We start from the raw sequence: 21,905 nt of genomic DNA, 5'->3' as shown, positions 1-21,905 counted from the left end.
GCTATACTATGAGTCGGCGCTCCAAAAGTAGCATTATGGCTCCTCTATCTTGGAGTCCACAGAAACCCAAATTTACCACATAAATATTCCCTTACCTTTGCTGTTCTTCCATCAGAAGACCTGGAAGGGATTATACTTACCAAAACAGCGTTTAGTTTTCAAGTCTGTGTCTTTCGGTTCTCAAAAACGACACATTTCGGTCGAAATGTAGCCAAAAGTCAAGTGGATGCGCACCAAAACGTCGAAATTACATATATGTCGAGTAAACTTGTCAAACTATGTTCATAATTAAGCTTTAACATGTTATAAAGGTGCACAGAAATCGTGAGGACGAACAGAAACACACTCATCGTTTAATCGATCCTGAGGAAAAGACTTCACCAGACCAGAGCGCGCATAAGAGTAACCTTTTTTTTCGCGTGACCGAGAGCTTTCGGCCCGCTCAAGCTCTCGTGAAAGCGCGATTCTCACAATGAGAAGCCCCATTGAAAGCAGGCTTCGCGCTGAACACGTAGGGACTGTTCCCAGAGCTGTAACTGGTTGGGAAGGGCGTGTGCGATGACGTCAAAGTTGGGCCAACTTTTCCCATGACAAGAGAGAGTTTGGGAGAATGCATGCCCTGAGAGTTCTGCTTTACATAGAGACAAAATTTAAACGGTTTTAGAAGCTTTAGAGTGTTTTCTATTCGAAAATATTTTTTATATGCATATATTAGCAACTTTTGACAAAAATGTATCCTGTTTAATATGGGCACCCAATTCCTCCAGAGGGGGCAGTAAACAGCCCTAGCCCTAACAGGATTTATTAACCAAGGGTTTTTCAAATGTCACATCAGTAGGGTAGAGAGAGGAAAAAGGGGGGAAGAGGTATTTATGACTGTCATAAACCCCCAGGCCAACGTCTTGACACTTGTGAATAAGGCCACACTGTCGTGTGTGTTTTGTCCAATATTTTTATTTTATTTTTAATTCCCCAGCCCCACAGGAGGGCTTTTGGTAGGCCATCATTGTAAAAAATATATATGTATATAAAAAATATTTAAAAATTACTGACTTGCCTAGTTAAATAAAAATAAATGCAAAGTTGATTTACTTTTTTGAACTAATTATGTGATTCATGTCAACAATATTTTTTTAATGAAACGAACAATTCATTTTGCCATTGTATTAGTTGGGGTTCGGTTGAATCACGTTGAATTGAATCATGTGAATCAGAATAATTTGTGAATCGGGAACATTTCATTTTAGGAAAATTTGTGAGATGTACCATATATTTTGGATTATGTGGATCTTGTTTTGTAGATACTTCCAGTTAATTTGGGCATCCAGTTTGAGGCATTGTAACTCAATAGATGCTAGTCAGCCTGCAAAGTAAACACTTCTAAGGTAGCCAAATATGACTGAAGAAAATGTGTGGATTCTTTATCTATAATATATTGAATGAGTGACTCACTTAAAAAAAAAAAAATTGGTTGCAATGTTTTACATCAAGGGTGGTCAACCATCCTCCAGGATAGCCAATGGGTGTACAGGCTTTTATTATTGTCCTCCTCTAGCAAACTACACTTTAGAAGTAAGCTGTTCAACCGACCCTGATAAACTGTCTCTGACGTGTTTTGAGCAGGGCTTGATCAGAAGCCTGCACACCCAGTAGCTCTCCAGTCTGAGGGTTGACCACATGTTTTATACAGTTGCCTAACAGGTATTCTACTTTGTGCGAGGTGCCTTGCTCAGAGACAGGAGATGGTTCATGGAATCAGAGAGCAGCCTCCCAGTGTCGACACCACATTACGCTTACTTTTTTATACCTTCTGTACATCGAGAGGCCGTCAATCGTTGGTCATGGAAATTTGGTGAAAAGTCATGGAAAAGTCATACAATTCCATGTCAAAATGTGTATGAACCCTGTCTTTCGTTCTCTGTGGTCTCCAGGAGCTGAGTGGGGTGGAGGTGTTGGGGGTGGTGGAGGGAGGAGATGTGCTGGAGGAGAGGGTGCGGTCGGCCAGGGAGACGGCCAAGCGGCCAGTAGGAGGATTCTGTCTGGACGGGCTCCATACTGCAGCCATGGAGACACACCTCCGGACCCAGCTCATCACCGCCGTCATCAAGGAGTTGCCTGAGGACAAACCCAGGTGTGTGTGCGTGGTCCACCCGTAAACAAATGTTCATCTTATAAAGGCTATATAGCATACAAAAACTCTTCATAGGCACTACATGGATGCATCACAGACCCCTTTCTGTGTTCGAAAAAATAGTTGCACAAGGGCAATGGGAGTTCTTAATAGTTCCTATTTATTTGCTTATGACTGTATTTCACACTACTTTTGGATTATAAAGCTTGCATGAATGTCCTGCTTAATACACTTCTCAAAAAAATAAAGGGAACACTAAAATAACACATCCTAGATCAATGAATGAAATATTCTTATTAAATACTTTTTTCTTTACATAGTTGAATGTGCTGACAACAAAATCACACAAAAATTATCAATGGAAATCAAATTTATCAACCCATGGAGGTCTGGATTTGGAGTCACACTCAAATTTAAAGTGGAAAACCACACTACAGGCTGTTCCAAATTTGATGTAATGTCCTTAAAACAAGTCAAAATTAGGCTCAGTAGTGTGTGTGTGTGTGTGGCCTCCACGTGCCTGTATGACCTCCCTACAACGCCTGGGCGTGCTCCTGATGTCCAGTCTCTTGACAACAAGGTTGATGAAATCCGAGCAAGGGTAGCATTCCAGAGGGACATCAGAGACTGCAACGTTCTCTGCTTCACGGAAACATGGCTCACTGGAAAGACGCTATCCGGGGCGGTGCAGCCAACGGGTTTCTCCACGCATCGCGCCGACAGAAACAAACATCTTTCTGGTAAGAAGAGTGGCGGGGGCGTATGCCTCATGACTAACGAGACATGGTGTGATGAAGGAAACATACAGGAACTCAAATCCTTCTGTTCACCTGATTTAGAATTCCTCACAATCAAATGTAGACCGCATTATCTTCCAAGAGAATTCTCTTCGATTATAATCACAGCCGTATATATCCCCCAAGCAGACACATCGATGGCTCTGAACGAACTTTATTTAACTCTTTGCAAACTGGAAACCATTTATCCGGAGGCTGCATTCATTGTAGCTGGGGATTTTAACAAAGCTAATCTGAAAACAAGACTCCTTAAATTTTATCAGCATATCGATTGCGCAACCAGGGGTGGTAAAACCTTGGATCATTGTTACTCTAACTTCCATGACGCATATAAGGCCCTGCCCCGCCCCCTTTCGGAAAAGCTGACCACGACTCCATTTTGTTGATCCCTGCCTACAGGCAGAAACTTAAACGAGGCTCCCACGCTGAGGTCTGTCCAACGCTGGTCAGACCAAGCTGACTCCACACTCCAAGACTGCTTCCATCACGTGGACTGGGACATGTTTCGTATTGCGTCAGATAAAAATATTGACGAATACGCTGATTCGGTGTGCGAGTTCATTAGAACGTGCGTTGAAGATGTCGTTCCCATAGCAACGATAAAAACGTTCCCTAACCAGAAACCGTGGATTGATGGCAGCATTCGCGTGAAACTGAAAGCGCGAACCACTGCTTTTAATCAGGGCAAGGTGTCTGGCAACATGACCGAATACAAACAGTGCAGCTATTCCCTCCGCAAGGCTATTAAACAAGCTAAGCGTCAGTACAGAGACAAAGTAGAATCTCAATTCAACGGCTCAGACACAAGAGGCATGTGGCAGGGTCTACAGTCAATCACGGACTACAAGAAGAAACCCAGCCCAGTCACGGACCAGGATGTCTTGCTCCCAGGCAGACTAAATAACTTTTTTTCCCGCTTTGAGGACAATACAGTGCCACTGACACGGCCTGCAACGAAAACATGCGGTCTCTCCTTCACTGCAGCCGAGGTGAGTAAGACATTTAAACGTGTTAACCCTCGCAAGGCTGCAGGCCCAGACGGCATCCCCAGCCGCGCCCTCAGAGCATGCGCAGACCAGCTGGCCGGTGTGTTTACGGACATATTCAATCAATCCCTATACCAGTCTGCTGTTCCCACATGCTTCAAGAGGGCCACCATTGTTCCTGTTCCCAAGAAAGCTAAGGTAACTGAGCTAAACGACTACCGCCCCGTAGCACTCACTTCCGTCATCATGAAGTGCTTTGAGAGACTAGTCAAGGACCATATCACCTCCACCCTACCTGACACCCTAGACCCACTCCAATTTGCTTACCGCCCAAATAGGTCCACAGACGATGCAATCTCAACCACACTGCACACTGCCCTAACCCACCTGGACTCGAGGAATACCTATGTGAGAATGCTGTTCATCGACTACAGCTCGGCATTCAACACCATAGTACCCTCCAAGCTCGTCATCAAGCTCGAGACCCTGGGTCTCGACCCCGCCCTGTGCAACTGGGTACTGGACTTCCTGACGGGCCGCCCCCAGGTGGTGAGGGTAGGCAACAACATCTCCTCCCCGCTGATCCTCAACACGGGGGGCCCCACAAGGGTGCGTTCTGAGCCCTCTCCTGTACTCCCTGTTCACCCACGACTGCGTGGCCACGCACGCCTCCAACTCAATCATCAAGTTTGCGGACGACACAACAGTGGTAGGCTTGATTACCAACAACGACGAGACGGCCTACAGGGAGGAGGTGAGGGCCCTCGGAGTGTGGTGTCAGGAAAATAACCTCACACTCAACGTCAACAAAACTAAGGAGATGATTGTGGACTTCAGGAAACAGCAGAGGGAACACCCCCCTATCCACATCGATGGAACAGTAGTGGAGAGGGTAGCAAGTTTTAAGTTCCTCGGCATACACATCACAGACAGACTGAATTGGTCCACTCACACTGACAGCGTCGTGAAGAAGGCGCAGCAGCGCCTCTTCAACCTCAGGAGGCTGAAGAAATTCGGCTTGTCACCAAAAGCACTCACAAACTTCTACAGATGCACAATCGAGAGCATCCTGGCGGGCTGTATCACCGCCTGGTACGGCAACTGCTCCGCCCTCAACCGTAAGGCTCTCCAGAGGGTAGTGAGGTCTGCACAACGCATCACCGGGGGCAAACTACCTGCCCTCCAGGACACCTACACCACCCGATGTTACAGGAAGGCCATAAAGATCATCAAGGACATCAACCACCCGAACCACTGCCTGTTCACCCCGCTATCATCCAGAAGGCGAGGTCATTACAGGTGCATCAAAGCTGGGACCGAGAGACTGAAAAACAGCTTCTATCTCAAGGCCATAAGACTGTTAAACAGCCACCACTAACATTGAGTGGCTGCTGCCAACACACTGTCATTGACACTGACCCAACTCCAGCCACTTTAATAATGGGAATTGATGGGAAATGTTGTAAATATATCACTAGCCACTTTAAACAATGCTACCTTATATAATGTTACTTACCCTACATTATTCATCTCATATGCATACGTATATACTGTACTCTACATCATCGACTGCATCCTTATGTAATACATGTATCACTAGCCACTTTAACTATGCCACTTTGTTTACTTTGTCTACATTCTCATCTCATATGTATATACTGTACTCGATACCATCTACTGTATGCTGCTCTGTACCATCACTCATTCATATATCCTTATGTACATATTCTCTATCCCCTTACACTGTGTACAAGACAGTAGTTTTGGAATTGTTAGTTAGATTACTTGTTGGTTATCACTGCATTGTCGGAACTAGAAGCACAAGCATTTCGCTACACTCGCATTAACATCTGCTAACCATGTGTATGTGACAAATAAAATTTGCCAGCCACATGAGGTCTAGCATTGTCTTGCATTAGGAGGAACCCAGGGCCAACCGCACCAGCATATTGTCTCACAAGGGGTCTGAGGATCTCATCTCGGTACCTAATGGCAGTCAGGCTACCTCTGGCGAGCACATGGAGGGCTGTGCGGCCCCCCAAAGAAATGCCACCCCACACCACGATTGACCCACCGCCAAACCGGTCATGCTGGAGGATGTTGCAGGCAGCAGAACGTTCTCCATGGCATCTCTAGACTCTGTCACGTCTGTCACATGTGTTCAGTGTGAACCTGCTTTCATCTGTGAAGAGCACAGGGCGCCAGTGGCGAATTTGCCAATCTTGGTGTTCTCTGGCAAATACCAAACGTCCTGCACGGTGTTGGGCTGTAAACACAACCCCCACCTGTGGACGTCGGGCCGTCATACTACCCTCATGGAGTCTGTTTCTGACCGTTTGAGCAGACACATTTACATTTGTGGCCTGCTGGAGGTCATTTTGCAGGGCTCTGGCAGTGCTCCTCCTGCTCCTCCTTGCACAAAGGCGGAGGTAGCGGTCCTGCTGCTTGGTTGTTGCCCTCCTCCACGTCTCCTGATGTACTGGCCTGTCTCCTGGTAGCGCCTCCATGCTCTGGACACTACGCTGACAGACACAGCAAACCTTCTTGCCATAGCTCGCATTGATTTGCCATTCTGGATGAGCTGCACTACCTGAGCCACTTGTGTGGGTTTGTAGACTCCGTCTCATGCTACCACTAGAGTGAAAGCACCGCCAGCATTCAAAAGTGACCAAAACATCATCCAGGAAGCTTAGGAACTGAGAAGTGGTCTGTGGTCACCACCTGCAGAACCACTCCTTTATTGGTGTCTTGCTAATTGCCTATAATTTCCACCTGTTGTCTATTCCATTTGCACAACAGCATGTGGAAGTTATTGTCAATCAGTGTTGCTTCCTAAGTGGACAGTTTGATTTCACAGAAGTGTGATTGACTTGGAGTTACATTGTGTACCATTGTGTACCACTTTAACCTGTTGCTTCTACCCTCTACTTTTTTGAACATTCTGTTAAAAATCGCAACATTTCAGCGCCCTGCTACTCATGCCAGGAATATAGTATATGCATTTGCTTAGTCTGTGTGGATAGAAAACACTCAGACGTTTATAAAACTGGTTAAATCACTGCTGTGGCTTTACCAGAACGGCATTTACATCGAAAAGCACAGGAAAAACTGATCACTGAAAATGGGAAAATATATCCATGCGCTACTTGAACCCATTGATAAAGGTGAACCACAATTAATTGACTGAGGTTGCAGTACCTACTACAGCTTCCACACGGTGTCTAGAGTCTTGTCATTTCCCTTCGAGTTTTTTCTTGGTCAAACACATGCAGGGCACCGTATTTCTTCAGGTCTAGGACCGGATATTTTCGTTGAGTTTCTAGCCGGACATTTTTCCAGACGGACAGCTAATGATCTTTACATCGCCTCCTGATGAATTTTATCGCTTATTAACGTTTACTAATACCTAAAGTTGCATTACAAACGTATTTCGAAGTGTTTTGTGAAAGTTTATCGTCGACTTTTGGAATTTTAAAAAATGACGTTACGTTTTGAAAACGCTGTTTTTTTCGTTTATCACACAGTCTACATATAACGATATCTTGGCTTTATATGGACCGATTTAATCGAAATAAAGACCCAATAGTGTTTATGGGACATCTAGGAGTGCCAACAAAGAAGATGGTGAAAGGTAATGACTGTTTTCTATTTTATTGTGCGGTTTGTGTAACGCCGAAATGCTAATTATTTTGTTTACGTCCCCTGCGTGGCTTTTGTGTTGTAGTGTATTGGTGCATGCTATCAGATAATAGCTTCTCATGCTTTCGCCGAAAAGCATTTTAAAAATCTGACTTGTTGCCTGGATTCACAACGTGTGTAGCTTTAATTCGATACCCTGCATGTGTATTTTAATGAACGTTTGAGTTTTAACTAATACTATTAGCATTTAGCGTAGCGCATTTGCATTTCCAGAGCTCTAGTTGGGACGCAAGCGTCTCAGGTAGAAGCAAGAGGTTAAACACTTTAAACAATGCTACCTAATATAATGTTTACATACCCTACATTATTCATCTCATATGTATATACTGTACTCTATATCATCTACTGCATCTTTATGTAATACATGTATCACTAGCCACTTTAACTATGCCACTTTGTTTACATACTCATCTCATATGTATATACTGCACTCAATACCATCTACTGTATCTTGCCCATGCCGCTCTGTACCATCACTCATTCATATATCTTTATGTACATATTCTTTATCCCCTTACACTTGTGTCTATAAGGTAGTAGTTTTGGAATTGTTAGCTAGATGACTTGTTGGTTATTACTGCATTGTCGGAACTAGAAGCACAAGCATTTCGCTACACTCTCATTAACATCTGCTAACCATGTGTATGTGACAAATAAAATTTGATTTGATTTGTAATTACCCTTTTGTGACTAGGGGGCAGTATTTTCATTTTTGGATAAAAAACGTTCCCGTTTTAAACGGGATATTTTGTCACGACAGGATGCTCGACTATGCATATAATTGACAGCTTTGGATAGAAAACACTCTGATTTCCAAAACTGCAAAGATATTGTCTGTGAGTGCAACAGAACTGATGTTACAGGAGAAACCCAGATAAAAATCCAATCAGGAAGTGCCGCATTTTTTGAAAGCGCTTCATGCCAATGACTCCTTATATGGCTGTGAATGGGCTACGAATGAACTTACGCTTTCTACAGCATTGTGACGTCTTTTTAAGCATTTATGTTGAAGAATAGCCGTAAGGGACCACATTTAGCAAGTGGTCACATGATGTCTCCCGCAGAAAATCTTGCGTAAAGTACTGAGGTAGCCATTATTCCAATCGCTTCTAATGAGAAACCAATTGTCCTGACGGATATATTATTGAATATATATGTGAAAAACACCTTGAGGATTGATTCTAAACAACGTTTGCCATGTTTCTGTCGATATTATGGAGCTAATTTGGAAAAAAGTTTGGCGTTGTAGTGACCGCATTTTCCGGTCGATTTCTCAGCCAAACGTGAAGAACAAACGGGAGCTATTTCACCTACAAAAATAATATTTTTGGAAAAAATGAACATTTGCTATCTAACTGGGAGTCTCCTGAGTGAAAACATCCGAAGTTCTTCAAAGGTAAATTATTTAATTTGATAGCTTTTCTTATTTTCGTGAAAATGTTGCCTGCTGCTAGCAGAGCCTAGCATAGCATTATGCCATGATAAACTTACACAAATGCTTGTCTCGCGTTGGCTGTAAAGCATATTTTGAAAATCTGAGATGACAGTGTGATTAACAAAAGGCTAAGCTGTGTCTCAATATATTTCATTTGTGATTTTCATGAATAGGCAGATTTTCTAGGAAGATTTATGTCCGCTGTGTTATGCTAATTATTTTGAGGCGATGGTTACGCTCCTGGATCCGGGTTTGAGAGTCGCAAGAAGTTTTAAGTGTTCCCTTTTATTTTTTTGAGCACTGTATAATGTTTGCATCATAATCGCAAATCAACTGAATTATACTTAAAAAACACATTGGCTAGCTTTTGTTACAGCCAATGTCATTGAGCGTTAGCATTTTAGCTAACAAATGCTGCATCCAAAATAGTTATTTTGTGAAGATAACAACCAAATATAATCTTAGCTAATGTTCAAGCAATAATCAAAACATTTTAATCATGTGAGAACCCCAAAAGGTTATTTTGTTTAGAAGTAATAAAAACGTAAATCTGTTGAATGGGCGCAGATGGCAATGACTCCCTCACTGCAGCCAAGAGTTGCTCGCATCTGTGCGTGACATCAGTGTGTCGTGTACTGGAAAGGGGTCTATAGCTTGTGACATAACAGCTCCCTCTGTAGGGGGCATTGGCAGGAATGACATATCCCACTATGTTTCGTTTATTATGACTAAACTGTCAAAACAGAACGATGTGCTCTTTGTCAGCACATTGTGTGTGTGCTGCAGCTCTGCCTCAGGCAGCTGCTCTCTCCCACTCTCTCTCTCCCTCTTCTCGGCTGCTTCACGGCAGTAAAAGTTAGTTGGTAAATCTATCAACATCTCTCAGAGGAAAAACTGAGGCTGCCTTAAAAAAAAGTATCTGAATATGTTGCTAATCTTTTTCAGAGGGAAGAAAAGTTGCTGTCAGGAATCTGAAATGTCACAATAACATAGATCAAAGCTACCGAGTTGGCAACCCTGCCCATTAACGCTTCATACGCTCTAGCTAGCAAAATCTAGCCCAAAATCAGGTTTAAGTGCCCCTCCACACCAGCTCCAGTTGCCAGCTTTTACCCTTCTTACACCTACACGCCTATAAACCCTAAATATGAATGCACCTTCCCACTCTCTCTCCTTCCCTGACTCACTCCTCCTCCCCTTACAGCACCAATTATTTGTGTTTCTCCTTCCCTCACTCCACCCCCCAAAGCAGGATACTCTTCAAAAACAATCCATACCTCCTTTAACACTTTTTTAATTATCTCCCTTTCTACTCCTCTCTCCTCTGTTCCAGTCTGTCTATTCCCTCTCTCTACTCCTCTTTGTCTCTCATCTGCAGTCTGGCTCTTCTCTCTCTCCACTCCTCTGTGTCTCTCATCTGCAGTCTGGCTCTTCTCTCTCTCCACTCAGACTAATTTTAGAATGTACAGCAGGGACCAGGTGAGGAGAGAGGACTGACTGACCAAGTAATGGCTCTAATTGAGTGATCATGTGACACCTGTGAAAACCAGGGGTTGGAAACGGTTCAGGGAACAGAACTGAAAAATAAATACATTTTTAGAGGAACAGAATCAGAACCAGGAAGAAAAGTGATCTATACTGTTCTGGAACAGAACCGCTGTTTTAAAAGCATGAGAACAGATGAATAACTTACATTCCAGGCATTTTGTCAGTTTCACCAAAACAAACGCAACAAGACGCCTATGCAAAGCCTTCAGTCCGTCACTCAGAAACGTGTTCCAGTGTCTGCCTGCCAGCTGAAATTCTTTGTCAGTGTGTGTTTAGGCTACCTGCCCCTCCCCCCCACCGAAGCTTAGGCCAAGGTAGCCTACTGACGTTACAAGTGTGATTCCGAAATTAGGGAGAGATTTTTAATTAGAGAAAAATGGATTAACTTTTTCCATGCTAGTTACGGATGCTATAGTTATCACGTTTCACATTGGATTTATTAACTACGAAAAGGTAAGACATGTTTTTAATTCTTGTGCCGCTGTGCACACACAAACTTGTTAGCGACCCTGTTCCAACACCAAGCCAAGTCTCTGCAGTGTAAAGACATTCAAAGTTCCTTCATAGAAGCCGCCACTTCCTAGGTATATTTGTGGGCCTAGTTCAGATAATGCATGTCATAACAATGCCCTCGTCCACCCTCTCTCGCCCTCTCCCCACCTTCAAAATTTCAGTCGTATCTCGCGCCCTACACTTGTCTGTCCATAGCGCATGTAAACAACTATAGCCTAGGCAGCTGATAGCGCCCATGACTAAAAAACTAACTTGCCCGCTTATAGCAAGCTGCTCTGTCCAAACTGATTGGTGAAGTAATTTAAGGTTGAGCTAATGTAACAAAGAAACAATATAACCGGTACTGGTTCTGGACTTTATTTTGCAGGTCGGAACAGTGGAACGGAACTTAACGAACAAAATGTTTGGAAAAATAATTTCAATTCCAACCCCTGGTGAAAACACAGCGACCCACACCCCCCATATTATACACTATTATTAAATTCTACCCCACACACACTCAACCCTAAAACCCCCTAGTGGACTGCTGTTACTCTCACAGTGGGAGACTAAGAGGAAGACGAACACCCCTCCCTCTGTCCTTCCAGCGCTCATAATGCTCACTCAGAATCTCCAGGAAACCATGGCAACCCCTGCCTTCCCTCCTGGGAGCCATGGCAACCCCGTTCCCACTCTTCTTCCAGCTGCACTGGGAATACTGGTCTGGCTAGAGAGTAGACTCCCCACTGAACTCAGCCTGCTTCCCAGTGCCCCGGTGGTGGGGTACGCAGTACGGCCCAAAGGGAGCGTCTGGGGGTCTCTGATACCACCTGCAGCACCACTGTCTCTCTCCACTACTCCTTCTCTGTCCTATTCCTCCTTGATCCTGGAGGTGAGGGAGCCAACTGGGGCTCTGGGGTGGAGAAGGAGTAGTGGAGAGAGACAGTGGTGCTGCAGGTGGTATCAGAGACCCCCAGACGCTCCCTTTGGGCCGTACTGCGTTTCCATAATGAAAAGAGGCTCCATCGGGCCTGTGCTGGGTCAGCCTGCCCCTGGGTTGTGGTGGTGCTGGGAGATCCACTCCCTACCCCTGGCCATCATTATGGGATGGTAAATTAGTTTGGCCCTGGAAACTCGAGGCAGTGGAGTAGAGAGAGTGAGGGGGGAAAGTGAGTGATTTTGAGACTGAGGTGGGTTAAGGGGGAATGGGTTTCAGGAAGATGGGGGGGTGCGCAATCTGTTTTTTTCTGTCTGCTATGAGCCTGCATGTGTTCTGTGTATGAATGTTCAGTTTTTGTATTGATTTTGGTGTGTGTGTGTGAGCAAGAGGGAGAGATGCTGCATCTGTAGTGCTTCAGGGATAACACTGATAGATAAGAGATGGGTAAGAGTCTTTCAGTTTGTCTGGTAATTCAATCATTGATCAACAGTGTAATACGTTTCTGTCTGTTTGCCTGCCTGCCTCTCTCTTTCTGTCTGTCAGGCTGCTGCAGGGTGTGGGGCGGCCAGACGAGGTGCTGGCGTGCGTGGAGGCGGGAGTGGACCTGTTTGAGAGCTTCTTCCCCTTCCAAGTGACCGAGCGAGGCTGTGCTCTCACCTTCCCTTTCAACATCACCACTGACCCAGAGGCAGCAGGTACAGGTGTACAGGTACCCCCAACAGGTCTGTGTGTTCCATAAGCACCAAATAGCTGACTACTAACCCTTATGTGACCAGCTACTTGAATTACTTAAACAAATGGGGGTGCATCAGATGCCACCCAATTCAATTATTTTCATTCTGCTGGCTACTTGTGATGTTTTGAGAACACATTGACAGCTGTGATGCAGTGCTGTCAGAACCATGGACCCGCTCCACACAGACAGGTGTGATACAGTGCTGTCAGAACCATGGGCCCGCTCCACACAGACAGGTGTGATACAGTGCTGTCAGAACCATGGACCTGCTCCACACAGACAGGTGTGATACAGTGCTGTCAGAACCATGGACCCGCTCCACACAGACAGGTGTGATACAGTGCTGTCAGAACCATGGGCCCGCTCCACACAGACAGGTGTGATGCAGTGCTGTCAGAACCATGGACCCGCTCCACACAGACAGGTGTGATACAGTGCTGTCAGAACCATGGACCCGCTCCACACAGACAGGTGTGATACAGTGCTGTCAGAACCATGGGCCCGCTCCACACAGACAGGTGTGATGCAGTGCTGTCAGAACCATGGACCTGCTCCACACAGACAGCTGCTGTGATGCAGTACTGTCAGAACCATAGGCCCGCTCCACACAGACAGGTGTGATACAGTGCATTCAGAACCATGGACCACTGACAGCTGTGATGCTGTACTGTCAGAACCATGGCCCACTGACAGGTGGGATACAGTGCTGTCAGAACCATGGGCCCGCTCCACACAGACAGCTGTGATGCAGTACTGTCAGAACCATGGACCACTGACAGCTGTGATGCTGTACTGTCAGAACCATGGACCACTGACAGCTGTGATGCAGTACTGTCAGAACCATGGACCACTGACAGCTGTGATGCTGTACTGTCAGAACCATGGACCACTGACAGTTGTGATGCAGTACTGTCAGAACCATGACCACTGACAGCTGTGATGCAGTACTGTCAGAACCATGGACCACTGACAGCTGTGATGCAGTACTGTCAGAACCATGGACCACTGACAGCTGTGATGTAGTACTGTCAGAACCATGGACCCGCTCCGCACTGACAGCTGTGATGCTGTACTGTCAGAACCATGACCACTGACAGCTGTGATGCAGTACTGTCAGAACCATGGACCACTGACAGTTGTGATGCAGTACTGTCAGAACCATGGACCACTGACAGCTGTGATGTAGTACTGTCAGAACCATGGACCCGCTCCGCACAGACAGCTGTGATGCAGTACTGTCAGAACCATGGACCACTGACAGCTGTGATGCAGTACTGTCAGAACCATGGACCACTGACAGCTGTAATACAGTACTGTCAGAACCATGGACCACTGACAGGTGGGATACAGTGCATTCAGAACCATGGACCCGCTCCACACAGACAGGTGTGATACAGTGCATTCAGAACCATGGACCACTGACAGGTGGGATACAGTGCATTCAGAACCATGGGCCCGCTCCACACAGACAGCTGTGATACAGTACTGTCAGAACCATGGACCACTGACAGCTGTGATACAGGACTGTCAGAACCATGGACCACTGACAGCTGTGATACAGGACTGTCAGAACCATGGACCCGTTCCATTTGGCCCTTCAGCCCCTTTCACTACCTTGTTTTGCTACAGTGGTTACAGCTCTGAAACACTGGATAGGTGTTGTCATGAAGGAGAAACGTCCTCTGGTCCTGATTGTAGGTCTGCCTAAGCCTGTAGCATTATATTGTTACGTCTATCCGGACCTTTCAGAACCCGTGTCAGACTCGTCGTGTGTGTGATGGGGTCAGTGACTAACGTGACAGACAGTGTTAAAATGATGTCTTTGACGTTAGGTTCATGATTTGTGTAGGATTGATACTAATCCCAGTACGCTCGTTGCATTGATTTGAAAATGTACAGTGGCTTGCGAAGTATTCACCCCCTTTGGCATTTTTCTTATTTTGTTGCCTTACAATCTGGAATTAAAATACATTTTGGGGGGGTTTGTATCATTTGATTTACACAACATGCCTACTACTTTGAAGATGCAAAATATTTATTATTATGAAACCAACAAGAAATAATACATTTTAAACATTTACTTGAGTGTGCATCTATTCATCCATCTGACCAGGTTATCTTCTTCCATATGTTTGGAGTCTCCCACATGCCTTTTGGCGAACACCAAACGTGTTTGCTTATTTTTTTCTTTAAGCAATGGCTTTTTTCTGGCCACTCTTCCATAAAGCCCAGCTCTGTGGAGTGTACTGCTTAAAGTGGTCTTATGGACAGATACTCCAATCTCTGCTGTGGAGCTTTGCAGCTCCTTCAGGGTTATCTTTGGTCTCTTTGTTGCCTCTCTGATTAATGCCCTCCTTGCCTGGTCCGTGAGTTTTGGTGGGCGGCCCTCTCTTTGCAGGTTTGTGGTGCCATATTCTTTCAATTTTTTAATAAGGGATTTAATGGTGCTCCATGGGATGTTTAAAGTTTCAGATATTTTTTTGTAACCCAACCCTGATCTGTACTTCTCCACAACTTTGTCCGTGACCTGTTTGGAAAGCTCCTTGGTCTTCATTAGAGGTCGACCGATTAATCGGAATGGCCGATTTAATTAGGACCGATTTCACGTTTTCATAACAATCGGAAATCTGTATTTTTGGGCACCGATTTGCAGATTTGTATTATTTTTTATTATATACCTTTTAACTAGGCAAGTCAGTTAAGAACACATTCTTATTTTCAATGACGGCCTAGGAACAGTGGGTTAACTGCCTCGTTCAGGGGCAGAACGACAGATTTTTACCTTGTCAGCTCAGGGGATCCAATCTTGCAACCTTACAGTTAACTAGTCCAATGCAATAACGACCTGCCTCTCTCTCGTTGCACTCCACAAGGAGACTGCCTGTTACGCGAATGCAGTAAGCCAAGGTAAGTTGCTAGCTAGCATTAAACTTATCGTATAAAAAACAATCCATCATAATCACTAGTTAACTACACATGGTTGATGATATTACTAGATATTATCTAGCGTTTCCATGCGTTGCATATAATCTGACTGAGCATACAAGTATCTAAGTATCTGACTGAGCGATGGTAGGCAGAAGCAAGTGCGTAAACATGAATTCAAACAGCACTTTCTTTGCGTTTTGCCAGCAGCTCTTCGTTGTGCGTCAAGCATGCGCTGTTTATGACTTCAAGCCTATCAACTCCCGAGATGAGGCTTGTGTAACCGAAGTGAAATGGCTAGCTAGTTAGCGCTAATAGCGTGTCAAACGCCACTCGCTCTGAGCCTTGCAGTGGTTGTTTCCCTTGCTCTGAATGGGTAACGCTGCTTCGAGGGTGGCTGTTGTCGTTGTGTTGATGGTTCGAGCCCAGGGAGGAGAGGGACGGAAGCTATACTGTTACACTGGCAATACTAAAGTGCCTATAAGAACATCCAATAGTCAAAAGTTAATGAAATACAAATGGTATAGAGGGAAATAGTCCTATAATTCCTATAATAACTACAACCTATAAGTTCTTACCTGGGAATATTGAAGACGCATGTTAAAAGGAACCACCAGCTTTCATATGTTCTCATGTTCTGAGCAAGGAACTGAAACGTTAGCTTTCTTACATAGCACATATTGCACTTTTACTTTCTTCTCCAACACTTTGTTTTTGCATTATTTAAACCAAATTGAACATGTTTCATTATTTACTTGAGGCTAAATTGATTTTATTGATTTATTATATTAACTTAAAATAAGTGTTCATTCAGTATTGTTGTAATTGTCATTATTACAAATCTATTTGAAAAAAAAGAGTCCGATTAATCGGTATCGGCCTTTTTGGTCCTCCAATAATCGGTATCGGCGTTGAAAAATCATAATCGGTCGACCTCTAGTCTTCATGGTGCCGCTTGCTTGGTGGTGTCCCTTGCTTAGTGATGTTGCAGACTCTGGGGCCTTTCAGAACAGGTGTATATATTCTGAGATCATGTGACAGATCATGTGACACTTAGATTGCACACAGGTGGACTTTATTTAACCTCTTGAAACTAGGGGGCACTATTTTCATTTTTGGAAAAAGAACGTTCCCAATGTAAACGGGCTACTTCTCAGGACCAGATGCTAGAATATGCATATAATTGACAGCTTAGGATAGAAAACACTCAAGTTTCCAAAACTGTCAAAATATTGTCTGAGTATAACAGAACTGATATTGCAGGCGAAGGAAAGAAAAATCCAATCAGGAAGTGACTCTTATTTTGTTCCTATGCCTCCCTATCGCCCATTGAAAGGGATATCAAACAGATTCCTTTTTCTATGGCTTCCCTAATGTGTCTACAGCCACTAGACATAGTTGCAGGCTTTTATTTTGAAAAATGAGCGTGAACGACAACATTGCATCAGTGGTCTGTTGGTGGCTCTCAGAGTGATTTGTGCGTAATAATGTTCCTCTCGCTCCTACTGAAAAGCCAATTGTCCCGGTTGATATTATCGAATAGATATGTGAAAAACACCTTGAGGATTGATTATAAAAAACATTTGCCATGTTTCTGTCGATATTATGGATCTAATTTTGATTTTCTTTCGGCATTGTCATGACTGCAATTTCCGGTGGATTTCAACAAAACGTGGAGAAAAAACGGAGGTATTTCGGCTATAAAAATAATCTTTATGGAACAAAAGGAACATTTGCTGTCTAACTGGGTGTCTCGTGAGTGAAAACATCCGAAGCTCATCAAAGGTAAACGATTTAATTTGATTGCTTTTCTGATTTTCGTGACCAAGCTTCCTGCTGCTAGCTGGACATAATGCTATGCTAGGCTATCGATAAACTTACACAAACTCTTGTCTTGCTTTGGCTGTAAAGCATCATTTCAAAATCCGAGATGACAGGGTGATTAACAAAAGGCTAAGCTGTGTTTCACTATATTTCACTTGTGATTTCATGAATATGAATATTTTCTAGTAATATTTTTTTGACCGTTGCGCTATGCTAATTAGTGTAGTTGATGACAATTCTCCCGGATCCGGGATGGGTAGTTCTAATTATGTGACTTCTGAAGGTAATTGGTTGCACCAGATCTTATTTAGGGGCTTCAAAGGGGGTGAATACATATGCACACACCACTTTTCTGTGTTTTATTTTTTGCTTTTCACTTCACCAATTTGGACTATTTCGTGTATGTCTATTACATGAAATCCAAATAAAAATCCATTTAAATTACAGGATATCATGCAACAAAATAGGAAAACCGCCAACTTAATACTTGTTCAAGGCACTGCACATGATTAAACATTACAGTGGGCTCTCATGGGCGAAGGCTGTGATCACGCTGTTGAAGATAATTGATGTTAATCAGTATGATGATGAGGAGGATTTTGAAGCTAAGAGTCATGGGGCGTTGGGCTTTTCCCTCACTGCAGGGAGTCCAGCAGAGTACAGCAGTCTGTAATTCACTCAGATCCGTCTGCCACTGTAGACAGATCTCTCTGTTGAACAGAGGCTTCTTTGGCTTAACATCATGAATTAATCAACAAACTTTGTTCCCAACCAGCATCCAGTTCAATACCACTGAGAATTATGGCAGCAAAGACCAGCGAGTGTGTGTGTGTGTATTTTTTAATTACTGTGTGAATATGATAGAAAGTGTCTTTATTTATAATTGTGTCCCTTGCTGTGTGTGTGAACAAGATAAATAGAGACGTTTGTGGGGATAAGATGCCTTATGCGTTTTCTAGCCCTCGGTTAAATCAAATAAATGGGTGGAGATACAAACCCAACGGGTCAGATGGTGAAATTAAATCAATGAACGATCTCACTGTTACCCAGTAAACCGATAACAATTAAATAATGCCCTGCCGTTAATCTCTGATAAAAGAAAAGAAAACACAATATGATTAAAGTGTTCCTGAGGGAAACTGTAAAACTAAAAGTTTTTATATCAGCCCAAAGTAACAGATTCAGAAGTTGAGGATCAGACCGATTTAAGTATCAGATAGCACTAATCGATTCTGCACGGGGGAGTGTAACGAGGTTCACTGGAGGTGAGTGTTAGGACAGGACTGGGGTCCATCAGCGAATGAGGAGACAGCATCCAAATCCCCCTCAGCTAATTAGAGGGCTCTGTGGGGAGGTGGTTGCACAGCCCTCACCCCAATCTTCCTCTTCTCTGGCACCACAGTCTTACCACCTGCCATCCTTGCCCTCTCTCTCTCCTTCTCGCTATCCTCCCTTGCTCTTCAGATCACTCCTTCTATTCACTCTCCCTCCATCCCTTTTTCCCCCCTCTCTCCTTCCATCTGTCAAACTCATCTTCCCTCTCTTTACTATCATTCCCTCCTGACCTGACTTGTCTCTCGTGCTTTCTCTCCTCTCCATTTTTCACCTCTTTTCCCACCTCCTTTGCCCCCCCCCCCCCATCCTGTTGTTCTCTCCACTCTTGTTTTCACCTTTAACTCTCGCTCGCACTCTCTCTGTCACACTGTGACTGGATCATTCTGTTTGCCCTTCAGTTGACCTTTAGATGGAAGTGCCTGATAACAATGTAATGAAGCTGTTGGGTGAGGAATTTCCCTTGTGTGGTGGGGGGATGCTTTTGTGGGTTTTGGTGGACGGGGCCTTGAATACAGCAAATACTGATATTCCTTTGTGGGAAAGGAGAAGATCGTGAAATTGGAACACAATGGGCCATAATTGGTTTAGGATGTATGGTTTTAGGACATGATCTGACTGCTATGGACTTTGGAATGTGTGGGTTTAGTAAATGGATCAGATTGGTCTAGTTGAATGGGTGTGGCCAAAGGGATTGATTTGATTGGTGTGTATTTTGGCAGTTGTGGAGTTGGACAAGTCCGAAGCTGCTGTAGGTCAGAAGAATGGAACCGATAATCCCCAAGAAGACCAAACCAAGATGACTCCTTTTGAGATCAACCTGAAAGATAATAGGTTTGTGTCCATTACTGTTTGTGCCAGTTGGTGTATGCACGTGTGCCTCTGTCCCTCTCACTCTATTCTAAGGAATGTGTTTGTGTTCCTGTTTCATCTGTGTGCCGTGTGTGTCACTCTGGGTGTGTGTGACCCTCTGCTCTCCAGGTACAGAGAGGACTTCAGTCCCCTGGTGGAGGGGTGTGGCTGCTACTGCTGCAGGAACCACCAGAGGGCGTACCTACACCACCTTCTGGTGACCAATGAGCTGCTGGCTGGAGTACTGCTCATGCTCCACAACACGGCCCACTACTACGCCTTCTTCACTGCCCTCAGGGGGGCGCTAGCCAGCGACAAGCTGGACCGCCTCAAGAAAAGAGTACTAGAAGGACCAGGCAAGGGGATGAGCGGGGAGGGGGCTGGGGAGAGGGATGGATAGGTTTGTTGTAGAGGTAAGGGTGGGACAGGGAGGGGCTGGGGAGAAGGTGGGAGGAATGGAGGGAGTGATCCAGGTGAAAGTGTTGGGAGACCTTTTCTCTCCTTCCTTGAGGAGACTCTGTGGGTTTCAAAGGTGGCTAGATGAAGGCAAAGTTTCTGTTTAATTGCACTCACCTACCCAGTCAGATCAGTGATTACTTTCAGGCAGGATGCATTTTGGGGACTCCAAGGAGAAATTGGCTTTGCAGCGGGCGGCAGTCATCCATAAAGACAAAATAGGCATCTCAACGAATAAAAAAGATATGATGAGAGGGAGCAAGAGGACCAGGTGAAGGGCCAGGAGGACCAGGTGGAGGGCGCCAGTGGAAAGGGGCCAGGAACACCAGGTGGAGGGCCAGTGGAAAGGGGGCAGGTGGAGGGCCAGTGGAAAGTGGGCAGGAGGACCAGGTGGAGGGCCAGTGGAAAGTGGGCAGGAGGACCAGGTGAAGGGCTAGTGGAAAAAGGGTGCAGGAGCACCAGATGAAGGGGTGTGGAGGGCCAGTGGAAAATGGGCAGGAGGACCAGGTAGAGGGCCAGTGGAAATGGGGCAGGAGGACCAGGTAGAGGGCCAGTGGAAATGGGGCAGGAGGACCAGGTAGAGGGACAGTGGAAATGGGGCAGGAGGACCAGGTAGAGGGCCAGTGGAAATGGGGCAGGAGGACCAGGTAGAGGGCCAGTGGAAATGGGGCAGGAGGACCAGGTAGAGGGCCAGTGGAAATGGGGCAGGAGGACCAGGTAGAGGGACAGTGGAAATGGGGCAGGAGGACCAGGTAGAGGGACAGTGGAAATGGGGCAGGAGGACCAGGTAGAGGGACAGTGGAAATGGGGCAGGAGGGCCAGTGGAAATGGGGCAGGAGGACCAGGTAGAGGGCCAGTGGGAATGGGGCAGGAGGACCAGGTAGAGGGCCAGTGGAAATGGGGCAGGAGGACCAGGTAGAGGGACAGTGGAAATGGGGCAGGAGGACCAGGTAGAGGGACAGTGGAAATGGGGCAGGAGGACCAGGTAGAGGGACAGTGGAAATGGGGCAGTGCAGATGCAAAGTTTGGTAACAGAATGACTGCTCAAACAGCACAAACTGTCGTTCTGTTACCAAACTTTGCATCTGCACTGTTCTTCAAATAAATGTCTTTTTGTCAAATGTTCTGTGGAAATTGTTAAAAGTAGTCCTTGTGCAGACCTGTATCATTAGTTTAACTTTGCAATCATTGTTTTTTGTTTGACATACATTTTATACATCGGTCTCGATGTTACTGTGGAGTTGTCCTTCTATAAACACCTCTGATGCTGTCAGCATCATTTTACAAATGCACCTGATGCTGTCAGCATCAGTCTTTAACCACCTCTGATGCTGTCAGCATCATTGCCTATTGCTTTATTTATCCGTTTTTCATTTAGGTGAGGGATATTTTTCGCACTCAATCAAGTATCTGATGAAAACTGGGATAGTTTTTTCGCCCACGTCTAATAAAAGTAATTGTGCTTTATACCTGACGGTTTTATTAATTCATTTTCCGTATGCAAACACACACACACACACACACACTGTATAAAAGTGACTGATGCATCCTGTACCCTGGTATACAGTCGTGCAGAATGAATGGTTGTCGGGGCAACGTCCATGAGGAATACACTATTTGGTGTATTATACAGGGCCTTCAGATAGAATTTAGACCCCTTTTCCTACATTTTGTTACTCCACAGCCTTATTCTAAAATGTATTAAATCAAAAGAAATCCTCAATCTACACACAATACTCCATAATGACATAG

General features: G+C 44.9%; 1 protein-coding gene across 4 annotated transcripts in view; it reads left to right on the top strand.

The window, feature by feature from the left end:
• qtrt2 (queuine tRNA-ribosyltransferase accessory subunit 2) overlaps positions 1-21,622 on the top strand; it is a 31,215-nt gene extending 9,593 nt beyond the window's left edge. For 2 of the 4 annotated variants that reach the window (XM_029660893.2, XM_029660894.2), the window contains exons 6-9: positions 1,932-2,131; positions 12,572-12,750; positions 19,568-19,679; positions 19,827-21,622. In XM_029660893.2, coding sequence (XP_029516753.1) covers positions 1,932-2,131; positions 12,572-12,750; positions 19,568-19,679; positions 19,827-20,097 — 762 coding nt within the window. In that variant the 3' untranslated portion in view covers positions 20,098-21,622. The remainder of the gene's footprint in view (positions 1-1,931; positions 2,132-12,571; positions 12,751-19,567; positions 19,680-19,826) is intronic. The other 2 variants (XR_010464049.1, XM_029660896.2) reach the window with 2 other exon arrangements.
• Positions 21,623-21,905: the final 283 nt, after the last annotated feature.

This window comes from Oncorhynchus nerka, linkage group LG6 (genome assembly GCF_034236695.1).
Source record: "Oncorhynchus nerka isolate Pitt River linkage group LG6, Oner_Uvic_2.0, whole genome shotgun sequence".
NCBI lineage: Eukaryota > Metazoa > Chordata > Actinopteri > Salmoniformes > Salmonidae > Oncorhynchus > Oncorhynchus nerka.
The sequence above is the reverse complement of the archived record's forward strand: the minus strand, read 5'-3'. Positions and strand labels throughout refer to the sequence as shown.